The sequence below is a fragment of the Manduca sexta genome, chromosome 4 (genome assembly GCF_014839805.1).
Source record: "Manduca sexta isolate Smith_Timp_Sample1 chromosome 4, JHU_Msex_v1.0, whole genome shotgun sequence".
Taxonomy (NCBI): Eukaryota; Metazoa; Arthropoda; class Insecta; order Lepidoptera; family Sphingidae; genus Manduca; species Manduca sexta.
This window is the reverse complement of record NC_051118.1, coordinates 9,293,001-9,308,093: the sequence shown is the minus strand read 5'-3', so window position 1 is coordinate 9,308,093 and position 15,093 is coordinate 9,293,001. Positions and strand designations below refer to the sequence as shown.

At 39.6% G+C, this 15,093-nt stretch overlaps 1 protein-coding gene across 1 annotated transcript in view; it reads left to right on the top strand.

Annotated features, from left to right (window-relative positions):
• The window catches only part of LOC115445299, a 192,793-nt gene that overhangs the window by 79,775 nt on the left and 97,925 nt on the right, over nt 1-15,093 (top strand). The window contains exons 5-6 of the mRNA XM_037442192.1: nt 1,339-1,487; nt 2,924-3,995. Coding sequence (XP_037298089.1) covers nt 1,339-1,487; nt 2,924-3,995 — 1,221 coding nt within the window. The remainder of the gene's footprint in view (nt 1-1,338; nt 1,488-2,923; nt 3,996-15,093) is intronic.

The window sequence follows — 15,093 nt, the reverse complement described above, 5'->3', positions numbered from 1 at the left end:
TGATGATATATAGCCTATAGCACTCCAGGAACAAAGGGCTATCCAACACAAAAAGATATTTCAGTTCAAACACGGTAGTTCCTGAGATTAGCCATTACTGCTCCGCTCCTATTAGTCATAGCGTGATGATATATAGCCTATAGCACTCCAGGAACAAAGTGCTATCCAACACAAAAATATTTTTTTCAGATCGATCTGATAGTTCCTGAGATTAGCCATTACTGCTCCGCTCCTATTGGTCATAGCGTGATGATATATACCCCATAGTACTCGACGAACAAAGAACTATCCAACACAAAAATATTTTTTTCAGTTTGAACCGGTAGTTCCTGAGATTAGCCATTACTGCTCCGCTCCTATTGGTCATAGCGTGATGATATATAGCCTATAGCACTACACTAATAAAGAGCTATCCAACACAAAAAGAATTTTTCAGTTCGAACCGGTAGTTCCTGAGATTAGTCATTACTGCTCCGCTCCTATTGGTCATAGCGTGATGATATATAGCCTATAGCACTCCACGAATAAAGGGCTATCCAACACAAAAAGAATTTTTCAGTTTGGACCGGTAGTTCCTGAGATTAGCCATTACTGCCCCGCTCCTATTGGGTATAGCGTGATGATATATAGCCTATAGCACTCCACGAACAAAGGGCTATCCAACGCAAAAAGAATTTTTCAATTTGGACTGGTAGTTCCTGAGATTAGCGCGTTCAAACAAACAAACAAACAAACAAACAAACAAACAAACTCTTCAGCTTTATATAATAGTATAGATTCCTATGTTAACTGGATTGGTGGCGTAGTTGTGCTGCATGCGCGGTACGGCAGCGCTCTTATATCCTGGGTTCGAAGATGGGTGCACAGTGATATTGGGTTTTTCTGTTCAGTATCAACTCGGAGTCTGGAATTTGTGCTCGATATGACGATAGACTCTCCCCTTTATCACATCATTTTGCCTGACGCGGGATACGAACCCAGGACCACCAGCTACGCCACCGATACAGCTACGCCACCGAGGCAGTCATAATAGACGTAATATACGTAGTTACTAATATGCATAAATGCGGAATCCAAATCGATCTATGATAATTAGATTATACATACATTTTACATAAAGGGAAGCCTATAGGAATCGAGTTATATAGACCCATCGCCACTGGTGCCTATTGCTTTAAAAGTATAAATGCAGCCATAAAAGTAGTTAAACAATAGCTTTAACTTTGAGTATTTACTCAATCATAAAAGTACCTAAACAAATTCTTTGTCAAAGTTTTTGTTTCACTAAAATAAATTTCAATGGGTGGTTGTGTATGAGGTGCGTGTGTGGTGTTGCAGCAGCGGTACGGCGTGTCCGGGGCGGGCGGCGCGGGCGGCGGCGAGGAGGAGGGCGTGCTGGACCTGCGCGCGCGCGACCCCTCCGTCATCTCCGTGGGCTCGCAGCACTCCGGCGCCTCCGAGCCCGCCGGGTACCTCGACGCTGTCAGGTTAGTGTGCTGCGAGGTGAGGTGGCGTAGCGTGGATAGTTCCGTTAACAGCAGTCCCGTAAATTTATCGGTCAAAGATACTGGGCGAAAGCAAAAAAATAACATTCCAACAAATTAAAAATAAACGTCACACACGCTTCCCAAACTCTAAACCTCATGTTAAACACTCTACAACTACATTCTCGGGATCAGAGCGGCGTTGTTTTTGTCATTCGAGGTACTAGGGCGGCATAAGTGATGATCGGTCACTCCATATCATTGCGGTACTTCATTGCGTTTGATATACAAGAGACCTCAACTTCAGCTGACTCTGCTGTTAATAAGGGTGTTGGTATTCATAGCTGATAATAGACCTTGCCCTGAATATCCACCGTGTACTTTGGGTTAAAAAGTTGTTTATATAGCCTGACCAGGAAAATAAAAACCTTCGCCGCGTTGTGATAAAATTGAGCTAATTTCTGTACCGACAACGTTAATTTTAAAATGAAAACAAAGCACTAAAATGGCGCTCTCTGAACAGTTTATGTGTCTTCTTGGCAAGGCTATATTATGTTAATCCAAGACATGATTTATCTAAGTATCAAATATCCAAATCTGTGGAGCCATATCTACTTATAATTCTAAAAAACTTCTCCTTTTCAAAATCTTTGCATATTTCGTATTTATAATGTCAGCGAGAACTGAATTTATGTCGGCTTTTAGTCGCACTTCTACCTATTGTCGTGTATAGTGCAATACCGCGTAAGTGAAAAAAAGGCCAAGTTAAGATTGATCCTTACTATACTAAACTTAAGATTGATAATGCTTGTAGGTATGGGTGTTTGACTCGAGTGTAGCGGGACAGAAGTAACAGAAATAAAGTCCACACGCAGACAAAGTTTATTTGCACAGAGTAAGAGTACAATTAACACAAGATTAGAAACAACACGCACTACAAGAAAGAAGGAGAAAATAAAGAGAAAGTCTACAGCAAAATGAAACGAACTAAATATAATTAACAGTATAGTAACAAGCGTAAGCGACAGCGAGAGCGTGAGCGATCCGCGCCGCATGCGTCGGCTGACTGACTCTTTATTTTCTCCTTCTTTCTTGTAGTGCGAGTTGTTTCTAATCTTGTGTTAATTGTACTCTTACTCTGTGCAAATAAACTTTGTCTGCGTGTGGACTTTATTTCTGTTACTTCTGTCCCTACAAAGTGGTGACCCCGACGTGATTCAGGATCGACGTCGCCATCTATTGTGATTGCTGTGTGATATCACTGTAGTTGCGTCACTGCATCGATCCTCTTGCAGTTCCGGCGATGTTGACAAGATGGCGGTGTATGCATCGATTGTACCGCCACAATGCTAAACTTCTTTGACGCTGTACATCATACCCGTTCAACAATAAATGCTTGATTTTGTCACAATTCAACAATACAATCACTATGCTTCCAGATCAACGGTGTCGGTGTACTCGGGCAACTCTAACTCAAGTTCCGACCGCGACATCCTGGACCTGTCGATGCCGGACAAGAACTCGATGACGGAGGTGTGCTACGTGTGCGGCGACGAGTACAAGCGCGGCACGCTCTACAACCTGCACACCAAGGAGCCCAAGGATAAGTCGGTCAGTACTACAGCATGTCTTACGGTCGACATCCTGGACCTGTCGATGCCGGACAAGAACTCGATGACGGAGGTGTGCTACGTGTGCGGCGACGAGTACAAGCGCGGCACGCTCTACAACCTGCACACCAAGGAGCCCAAGGATAAGTCGGTCAGTACTACAGCATGTCTTACGGTCGACATCCTGGACCTGTCGATGCCGGACAAGAACTCGATGACGGAGGTGTGCTACGTGTGCGGCGACGAGTACAAGCGCGGCACGCTCTACAACCTGCACACCAAGGAGCCCAAGGATAAGTCGGTCAGTACTACAGCATGTCTTACGGTCGACATCCTGGACCTGTCGATGCCGGACAAGAACTCGATGACGGAGGTGTGCTACGTGTGCGGCGACGAGTACAAGCGCGGCACGCTCTACAACCTGCACACCAAGGAGCCCAAGGATAAGTCGGTCAGTACTACAGCATGTCTTACGGTCGACATCCTGGACCTGTCGATGCCGGACAAGAACTCGATGACGGAGGTGTGCTACGTGTGCGGCGACGAGTACAAGCGCGGCACGCTCTACAACCTGCACACCAAGGAGCCCAAGGATAAGTCGGTCAGTACTACAGCATGTCTTACGGTCGACATCCTGGACCTGTCGATGCCGGACAAGAACTCGATGACGGAGGTGTGCTACGTGTGCGGCGACGAGTACAAGCGCGGCACGCTCTACAACCTGCACACCAAGGAGCCCAAGGATAAGTCGGTCAGTACTACAGCATGTCTTACGGTCGACATCCTGGACCTGTCGATGCCGGACAAGAACTCGATGACGGAGGTGTGCTACGTGTGCGGCGACGAGTACAAGCGCGGCACGCTCTACAACCTGCACACCAAGGAGCCCAAGGATAAGTCGGTCAGTACTACAGCATGTCTTACGGTCGACATCCTGGACCTGTCGATGCCGGACAACAACTCGATGACGGAGGTGTGCTACGTGTGCGGCGATGGTCGACATTACGGAAATTATTCTAACCCCTAGTTACGTGTTAATAAGAAAAACTAATCCGAATAACTCATCTGCAAGCATATCAGACATCACGTATGCTGATTAGACCATTTTCGAAATGAACCAGGCGGTAGCGGTTAAGTTCGTTCGGAACTGGTGCGTACTAATTGCGATCGACGATTCGACAAAGGCGAAAGCCATTCGGTCACGTTTATCTGCGCGTTCGTTTTACTCTGTATATTGCCAATACTATAAAAAAAATGTGCTACAACAACTAAGGTACAATATATCGATAAGAGAAGATGTTATCGATGCCGTTCCACAGATGTATCGGCTCGATAATATCGATTATTAAAATATCGAGAACGGACAAAATAAATATAAGAAATACAAAATTGAAATTCTTAAAGACGTCTTTTTAACGCACAATATCGAGAGTCGAGTGCGATTATCGATATCGATTCGTGTCGAGTGTCTATATTGACCGCCGCCCGTACCGGATACTTTAAAAGATATCGAGTATCTACCCATACGAGACGTTTAATCTCAGTGTAGAGGATATACTGCCGAAGTATCGATATTATCATTAAGAATTTAGTTTTGGCCACTCCACGGGTGTTGTTTCTCCTCGAACATGGCTTAGGTATAAAGTATATCAACATAAGCATTACTGGTGCGTTTCGAAGAAGTCACGATATAATTAAATGTTCTTAAGATCGACTCGTCTTGCTCTTATTCCTTTTTGATTAGTAACAACTATACAATATTAATTCAAGAAGATGTAATCAAATTTAAACAAATAGTGCCTGATAAATGGCAGTCCTTATTATATAGGGTCTCCTTATTATATCCTTGCTATCCCCTGATCGAAAAAACCCTAATATTATGTTATCTTGTATAATATTGTAAATGCAAAGGTTTGTAAAAATGTATGGATGTTTATTTGAAATAAATGCTGAAACAGGTGAACGAATGCAGATGAAATTTCGAACACGTATAGACCCTAATTTGGGCAAACACATAGGCTACTTTTATCCTGGTAATTTCCTTCTATGTTTCTTTTTTATTCATATTTTAATAAATAGATGGTGCTGGCATCGTCCAAGTTGCGCTATGGATCACTACAGATTTAGGGATTTATATAGCGAGAACGGCTTTTCACACGGGCGAAACCGTAAACACCTAATTGTTTTATAAGAATCTGCTCAGATACACCAATAGGGGACCGGCCTATGTTTGATTTTGTACATTATTCTATATGTAATGGTTAATGATACGAAAAAGAAGCTCTCCTGCGAAAATTGCATAAAAATTGGTTAAAAAAAATTGCGAGTAATTCATATTTAAAATATTGTAATGTGCAGAAATAAGCGCGATGTGGGGATATCGCTTCATCTCTTTCTTGCGCACGCGTCTTAATTCCCGATGACGTCACTTGTGGGTATTTCGTCCCTATTCCGTTTCTTGTTAATTACCCCTTCCTCCGAAATTCAAAGACTTATAACTTGTTGATTTTTTACTGGATTTTAATAATTCCTTCTGTGTTATAATTTATATTATGTAAATATTTGATAATAGCAAAGAACAAAAAATAGTCCGGTACCCTATTACAATAGCGATTGTTATTGATTAGGGTTGTTGAAATGGAGAGACAAAACGTGGATATTGAACAAAAAATAAAAACAAATTTGATTTGTATATACTAGTGTACAAAGATGCAAAAAACATGTCATCCACTAAATGGCCGTTCGTGCGCGCCACGTGCGCGCGGTCGGTAAACTGCTTTTGTGAGCGCGGGAATATTTAAGTTCTAATAGGCGTGCCAAGATGGCGCCAGTAGTGCGAAAATTAACAGGGATAATAAAAACTTTTAGATATTGATATTCCGTTTTTAGTCACTAAATTTGGTATTTGTGTATGACGCATATATCGAAATATAAAACGAGGTGACGAGGGTGCAAGGGGCGAACACAATGATTATGAACTCGATGATTACTTAGTTTATATTCGAATTATTGTTGCTACCAAAGATATCGACTTTATTCCGAGCCAGTTACCATAGCGTCCAATGTTATTGTTTATGTTCGCACATTTTTTATAATAACTTCGCCAGATACGCCTCGTGGATGTTTTTTATAATTACGATTGACCCCGAATATCGATGATCTTATGGAAACCTACATTCATTGCAACTCGATATAGATAATTATTTTTACTAGTTAAACACGAATAATATAAATGGAGAAGTTTGGGAAGATTTTTGGTTGTTAAAAGTAAAAGCAGAAACCTCTAAATAACAACATTTATCCATTTAACACTAGACTGAAATCTGTCATACTAACCCTATGTATGATTGACAAAACATTTCTATCAATAGATTATTATATAAACCATTGAAGTTGTTTCTCCATAAGCCCACAGATTTGGTGAAATACGACGGGAACGGGACAAGTTATAAAAATATAAATATATAATGATAGTAATATTTTATATTTTTATAAAGATATTAATATATATATAAAAATTAAAGAATAACTTTCAAAATAATGATTATCAATAATAATCTTATATGTATACTGGCCGTGGGCACGGGCCTCCTCTACTATTGAGAGAGTACCTTAGTCCACCACGCTGGCCTAGTGCGGGTTGGCTGACTTCACGTACCTTTGAAGTTCTCTGATACCATTTAATGTATTTAAATAATATTTATATTTGGCACAAAGGCCATCATCCCGTAGATCATAAGTTTTCTGTGGAAAAGAACTGTGACGTGGCCGGATCCGCGGGCGAATCGAGTGAAAAATAACTCGGACAATGACTTATATTGTATACATTTAATCGTGTTTGTTTAACTTTGCATTATCGATATTATGGTCTTGTAAAGGGCATAGGCCACGTGACTTATCGATATTATACCATTATCCTATTTTTAAATGTATTGTCTTTGCGTCACAATCATAAATTATAATAAATAATGCGTAAAACTTAACTATTAAACGGCATACGCCTGTTGGAAATGTTAACGAGAAAGAAAACGAAAATAAACTAATGTATAGGGTTTCTCGCGAAAGTAGTTTTATTTCATTTCATAAAAAGGTCATCGCGGGTTTTGGTTGGTATGCCAGTGTAGGGTGTACATAGGTTAGGGACTCGGTCGACTTCGCTCGGATGCTATACTCTCGAGTGTCGACATTAGGCCGCAAGACCGGTGAGAACAACATAACCGTTAACGTTATTCACTTGCCAGTGTAGGTAGCGATGGAGCGTTCTATCGGCTAAAATTTTATCGGTCACAGATCAAATTATCGGATATATTCGAAGATGAGACAGTTTTGAACATAGTTACGGATAAATCTTACTTTATTAAATGTTTAGCACAAAAACATTGATAAAATTTGTTTACGCTTGAATTTATTTTCGAATTATTTATAACCTAGCCCGTTATCAACATTGCTTCCCAATTGACAATAAAACGAGCCGTTTTTCACATGATAATAGAGTCTTTTTTCAATTGACCTCATTAACCTGCCCAGTCAACCAGTCATCTGTAAAATATGATAGAAATGCAAACGAGAAAATCCAATTGAAAACAAGCTGTCACCATTATACTCAGTCCCCCTCCTGCCCACCGCAGTCCCCTCTCATTCCACTATCAGTTATCAAGCAGCCTTGCTCCTACTGGCGCATGTTAATAGGTCGTACGTTTCAAACTAATATTCACATGACTACGTTACGGCCGGTTCGCTCCGGTTGTTCAGACATCCGTCGATAAGTCGGCAACGAAAAGTAAGTATCGTTAATGCGCGCGCGCAGATTGACTCGAAATTACACGCGGATCGGTTCGAAGTGGTTTGATCATTCGATGTTGATAAGTTTGTGGCCGGTTGTTACCGGTTCGTTTGGAGGATATAAGAGCAATAGATAAGACGAGCTCCGGGATTATATAATACTAGTTTTGCTCGCGGTTTCGACCGACGCATTTTGAAAGACTTTTCTGGCAAAGCGTCTCGCTGTTTTTTCGATATAAAAAGGCTAAATGTTGATCTAGGATAGGGACTATTTGTATGCAAAATATCATTCATATTCGTTCAGAGATTTTTGCGTTTAATTCATCTAATTAAAACTTCCTACATCTATGTTAAGGATGATACAATAATTTGAAATACTTTATTTAGGCCTAAAAGCATAGGACAGGTTTCTGAGAATTGTACAATAAATTATTTCTCGTCTTCTCTAAATCGAACCTGCATTCACGTAATTTACAACCGGTTGTGTCAAAACACTTAAAGATATCACTATTTATAATCTGGATTAATAAATCAATTCGAATGATAATTTAAGTCATACGAGATAAACATCACCTAATTTCAGTTTTATTAACATATATGTTAACTATATGTATAAGCGTATGTCGTTATAGAAATTTATCGATAAAATTAATTAGCCAATTCATAATGTGATTAATTCCTTGATTACTTAAATAATAATTTATATATATTATGGATAGCATTTAAAATTTAGTTTTTTTTTATTAAGCAAGTTGATGTCATGGATGATGTCGAGTGACATTTTGGATTTCAGGTTTTTGTCACAACACTCATCTAGGACATCGCCAGAATTATGCTGATTTGATCTACTTTCAAAACTAGATATTCTGGCGGTCTATTCATTGTGCGTATTGCCGCTATCTAGGTTATAATGTTTATTAAAAAGTTTAGTACCTAACTGCTTATAAGAGTTGGTAGGTCTCTAATATGTGAGGCTCCGCCTGGGTAGTCACGGTTGTGTTTCGGTTTGAAGGACATTGTAGCCAGTGTAACTACTGGACATAATGAGACTTAACATCTGATGTCTCAGGATGGCGAGCGCAGTGGAATACCAAACAATACTTTGTAATTAAAGGTGTTGGATGGTGTTTCTACTGTTTATGGGCGGTCTTATCGCTTACTATAAGGCGAACGGCAAGCTCGTCTCGTCATTGAAAGCTGTAAAAAAAATCCTATGGTAATACTAATTGCCCGTAATCGGCCAAGGCCTCACGAGATCCTTCAACGAATCAACTGCCATTATTATCTACGTTCTGGTTCGTTTCCAATCGCCATTTCGGTCTACCGTCTAAGAACTAAGACTTCATATAGTTGTATTCCTGATAATCGAACAGGTGTTGGACTGTAGTCACCACATTAGATAAATAATATTAAGGCTGAGAACTCATTTAAACCGTACACTTACCCTTGCTTGCACAACTTCTCACTGAACATGATTAATGATAAATATGTTTTAAGCATAGTGCTGTCTTCAGCAACTTCTAATGAATGACAGTGACAGCACGAGGTTTTAAATATATTGAGAGCTAAACATGTTTAGTAAGTCGTTGTGCAAGCCAGTCTCAAAGCGGCTAGTTTAACCGTTGTTTACGTTAAAGTATGTAAATGCTCGCGATACACCGCGACCCGCGACACCGACCGTAATTGCGCCAGATAATAGGGATCACTCGGTTTTATTTGTTAGTTTTTATAAACAGACGCTAATAGCTTTGTGTTGGGGTTTTTTTATGGCAGAATATACGCGAAAGTAGCATCACCGTTACTTATGAACGTCTATAATGTCAGAAATATTGGGATTGCTAGCTATCTTTTGGACGCGACGTCGCTCATGTTGAAGTCCATTCACAAAACTAAGCTAGGGTAGGCTACTCGGAGATAATGTAGGTAGTTTCCTATAAGGATCTAATTTGGGCTTTCAGAGGTTAAAGTTTAAGCCCTGTCAATGGCAGAAAAATATGTTGAATCAAATCTAAACGATATTGTGTGAATGATTCATCATTTATTTGGCGTAAGGACGCAAGTAACAAAACATTGATACACCGATGACCTACTGCCGGCTTTTTCCATTACTCAGGGGTAGGCCGGACTAAAACAAAGTTTAGACTACCAATTTTAGCAGCATTATATAGCGCAAAGACTTCTCGATGCGTATACACTAGCAGCAATATTTTCATAATGTTTTAGACATGTAACTAACTGCAACTCCTGCAACCTTTCAAATACGTGGTAAAAATTGCGTGCCGAAGTCAACTCCTGCAAATTTTCTTGCTAATCTTAACTCGCTTAAAGGCCTCGGACTATTTTCTTTATATTTGATATAGTCTCCTGTCAGTGGCTCGAAGTGAACCACTATTTTATTATAGCCCGGTCAAGTTTTGTGACGCGTGATGTGCGTACGCGGTTGTGTGTTAGATCTGTTGCCGACATCTAATTAATTATATTTTTACGCTCTCGTTCCTGCAGTATAAATGTAAATAATATTCACACTTTTAGCTCATTTTATGAATGTAAATATTTTAATTATACAGCGTTTCTAAAATTGATGATAATTTTTATATCTTTTTTTTTTCTGTGTCTAATTATCAAACAAATGATTTCACATAAAAACTTAATGGATAATTCTGATGATAATCATGAAGAACAATTGGCAACTCGTGACTGGATAATTAAACAAATGCTCTTAAACAATGCATTGTTTTCTTAGTTGTTAGTTTGTTTTCAAAATACGAATAAAAATTCCTTACATGTTGTAATGTGGTTTGGAGTTGAGCTTATTGTCATAAAATGAGATATAAATTCCTATCTCGGGCAATTCACAAGTATTATTTCGAAATTGAACCTAGTGCTTCACGCTTACGCCTCCACTAGACCAACTACACGATGACGTCACCAATCAATCCTCGCCAGCAAATAGCCGATAAATTGAAACAGCCACTGAGGCTATCGCGCGGGGTCGCCGGGTGGCTCGGTGCCGCGGTGTTATCGCAATGGAAAATATCTCTAGTGTCGGGTTGACCTTGCGGCCCTGCGGTTATCGCGCTCGTCACCCCGCACTCGTCACCCCGCACCCGTCACCCCGCACCCGTCACCCTGCACTGGACGGCGGACGCGCGGGGAGATGCGCGCACGCACTTGTTTTCGCTGCGCTTGCAAGTTGATCTGTGTTGTCTTGGTATGAGATAGAGATAGTGATAGTAAACCATCACCATCTCATGGAAGATTATTTCGCTGGCTATTGTATACCCATCTGTATGATTAGAGGCATAGATTTCCCATCATCTTTGGTTAGTTACTTATCATTCCAGCTGTGTATTCTGCTATCTAGAAAGAGGCTGACGATCCAATAACACGTATTAAAAACAATCTTAGTTTTACCCTACACATTTCTTAAATATTGATTTAAAATTACCCCGCTAAGAGAATTACAATCTTCGAAAATTTGCCCCAATTATTATTCTTTGACCTATTATTAGTTTTAGTCGATTAACATCTATACAATGGCTCCATATTACTCGAGTTACAGGCTCTACTGGCATTAAAAAAGGCAGTATAAAATATGTAACTGTAAAATAATGAATGGCGACGCACCGAAATCTTATTTTATGAAGGAAGCTTTTAATTATCATAATATTCACACAATTTAAATATTAATAAATGTAGCCACAATACGTAGGAAATGTATTGTTTATTCTTACAATAGAAAATCTGTATTTTTTTTTCTTTTTAATTAATCATGATAAATCTAGACTATAGAAGATGTTTAATTCTCTGGATTTTATCTTTTTGTTTACGTAACTTTATGCTGAGTGGCAATTAACTGTATCGGGTGTAATCTGTGAAAATATTAAAATTGATGCAGTTTGGACGTGTATGGGGGATCACAATGCATTTTACTATCTCCTTCACACGACCGCATTATAATACATGTGACGTCACTTAGTATCGTGAATTCTTATTTTTTATGTTGCAAACTATATTTTTCATGCAAGCTGTCATTATCTTTGCGAGTGTAATTTTATTAAGCAAGCAAAGTAAAGTGAGCCCATCGATCGAGATGGTAAGTGGAATAAAGTCATGATCATGGATGGAATGGCGACTAACAGGAGATGACTATCTCTCGCCAGTCGACACAAACCCGACCTATTCGAAACCGGGTATACTAACTGATTCACTGATGATAAAACTCTACATTCCTGTCTTAGTTTGGAGCCAGCACTACTTATATGAACATTTATCTAATTGACATTGGCTTTTGCCGACATTGGCCGGCAACGACTGGATGTATAAAGCAGCAGACCGGGTTCTGTGGCGTACCTTGGGAGAGGCCTATGTCCAGCAGTGGACTGCAAGGGGCTGATGATGATGATGATGATGATTGGCTTTCGCTCGCGATGTATAGTTATATGTATTGAACTGACCGTGAATCATACGTATCGACTTCTCATTACCCTGCTATCAGGCCTTTAGGTAAAATTTCTTAATACTTGTTGGTTTATTCGCCTACGTTAACTAAACTTTACGGTAAGTGTGCGAAGGGCCTATTTCACTTGATGCTGTTTCGATAACGAAAACTCCGACTCTTTATTTACATGATGAATTATCGCACTTAATACGTTAAGCATTACCTACTTATAAATTTATCGCCTTGAACATCTGAACGAGTGAACTCGTCCAATGAGTAAGTATCTATTTACCACTCAACATGTGTTATGTATTTAGTATTTATTTATTAAGAGCGTATTCCTATTTAAAAGGTCGGTATTCTCCTTGGTATTGCAAAGGTTTATGGGCGCCGGTGATCGTTTACTATTAGGTGATCGTATGCGTTTGTCCCCTATCAGTCTTACTTATAAAAAAATCGCAAAGCTATGCTTAGTTAAAACACAAATTTACTCGATCAGCTGTAAGTCAACCCCGCCATCTTGCCTCTTAATAAGATTTAAACTAGGAAACCGGTGATGTGTTTGACAGCTATTGATGCAATTCTTAACCACCTCTTAACGCTAAAACATGTTTTGTAATTAAGACTGTTTCATCATCATCAGCCACAGGAAGTCCACTGCCGGACCTAGGTCTCCCCCAAGGATCTCCACGTCGACGTGTTGGAAGCGGCTTGCATCCAAGACTGTTTATCTTACCAAAAAAGAACATGATTTAACTCATACGAAGCTGCGGTGAAGTGTTAGTATGGCATGCATGTAGGTTGTCGCCGCGAGGGGTAAACATTAAACACGTCGGTTGTGGTTATCGCCGAGTGTCATGTCGCGCCCCCTGAACCGCGGCGCTGTCTTCATTGTAAACAGAGCTGCCGATAGCGCTGGCGTGTTAACCACGTACTGACCACTGAGACAGATGGATATGAAAGAAAAGAAAGAAAGAAAATATTTTTTTATGCGTTAACGGAAAGTGACTCCAATGCACCAGTGGGGGCCAATAGAATGTCCACTGGCGAGAAATGCTTACCTCTCGGCAGTCGACACAATTATTCCGACCTGTTGGTATCCAATACATACGATGATACCGGAACGCGACACACTTACGTGGGCCACTTTATTCGTACAGTATACTGGGACGCATACAAACATTTATAAACAACGTACAAAAATAAGTAATATGTATATTGTATATGTATAGACTGTACAAACAACATCCATCTTATAATAATATCAGCCCTGTATTATATACTGTCCCACTACTGGGCACGGGCCTCCTCTACTACTGAGAGGGAATTGGTCTTACTCCACCACGCTGGCCTAGTGCGGGCCTAGACTTCATACACCTTCGAAATTCGTATACATAGAGAACTTCTCAGGTATGCAGGTTTCCTCACGATGTTTTCCTTCACCGTTAAAGTAAGCGATAATTCACAAAGACGACACACATATTTTTTTAGAAAAGTCAGAGATGTGTACTCTTGGGATTTGAACCTGCTGACATTCGTCTCGGCAGTCCGTTCCAGACCCAACTAGGCTATCGCCGCTCTTCCATCTTATGATACCTCAGAAAAAGTTCCAGTTCAGCACAAAATGTCGGGCAAGGTGTGCCTCGCGCTGGTTTTCAACTTGAACCTTCAGCTAGTTGATGTGACTCGTGATTGTATTAGAATAATAAAAAAATATCACGGAAAAATATCAAATAAATAGCATAAGTGAATACAAAAATATAGTTGGAGGTGGAAAGACTATAATTTAAGGATAATGGACTTTATTGAAATGTTTGCCGAAGCCAAAAACGATTTTAGTACATACACAACAAAAAGGTTATACTTAGAATCCTTATACAAATACCACTGGCAACACTACGACGAATGTAAATATTCTATTGACAACATAAATGATGCGGTTTATGTGCGGAATTAGCCGGTTCTGTTAGCGATGCATTGATAATTGTACCCTAAGCAAAGCGTGTTGGGTTAATATCTAAAATATAACATGTTTTTGGAATATACTCTAATCTCGGAAATTATACAATTATTCTTTTATGAATTTTAGATCTAGACTTAATTTCCATTTTTGCACTATTTATAAATTTATTTACTTCCTTAATACCCACTTTGAAAAATAGCTAATAATAATCGTCGCACTACTGGAGATTCCATGTTTATATTACTGAATATAAGATATTCTTGTAAAACGCCTCACGATACAGGCTTAGCCTAGTGTGAGGCGTTTAAGGTAAAACCAAATTGTCAATTAGAAGTTAGTAAATAAATAAACCATCACATCTGGTTAGAACTTAACTGTATACCTCCTCTTTAAAGGTTCGATGCTAAGTTTGATAATATTCTTCAATTGGTACACAGCAGTGCTTGCACATTGTTACTTGAAGGTAGAATTACCTACCCTTTGGCATTACCTATCTATTTGGGGTCTCGTATACAAGAAACCCTGTCCTTAGTCGCGCGTCTGCCATTTTTGACAATCGCGTTATTCAAATTGCGAACGTTTGCGTTGGCGCATAAACATGCGTTTGGCGTAGTCTAATCTCGTTGCGCTGGTTTGCCGGCGACCATAGATACAGTAGATTACAAAACCATGTTATGGTTTATCGTTTTCAATAAACGATCAATAAATAATCCAATTCTGAGAACAAATTAATCAAAATGAATATTTATAACCATGTCAAATAAAACTCTGTTCTGATTGGTCTACGTTCGTGATGGATTGAATACAGCGATC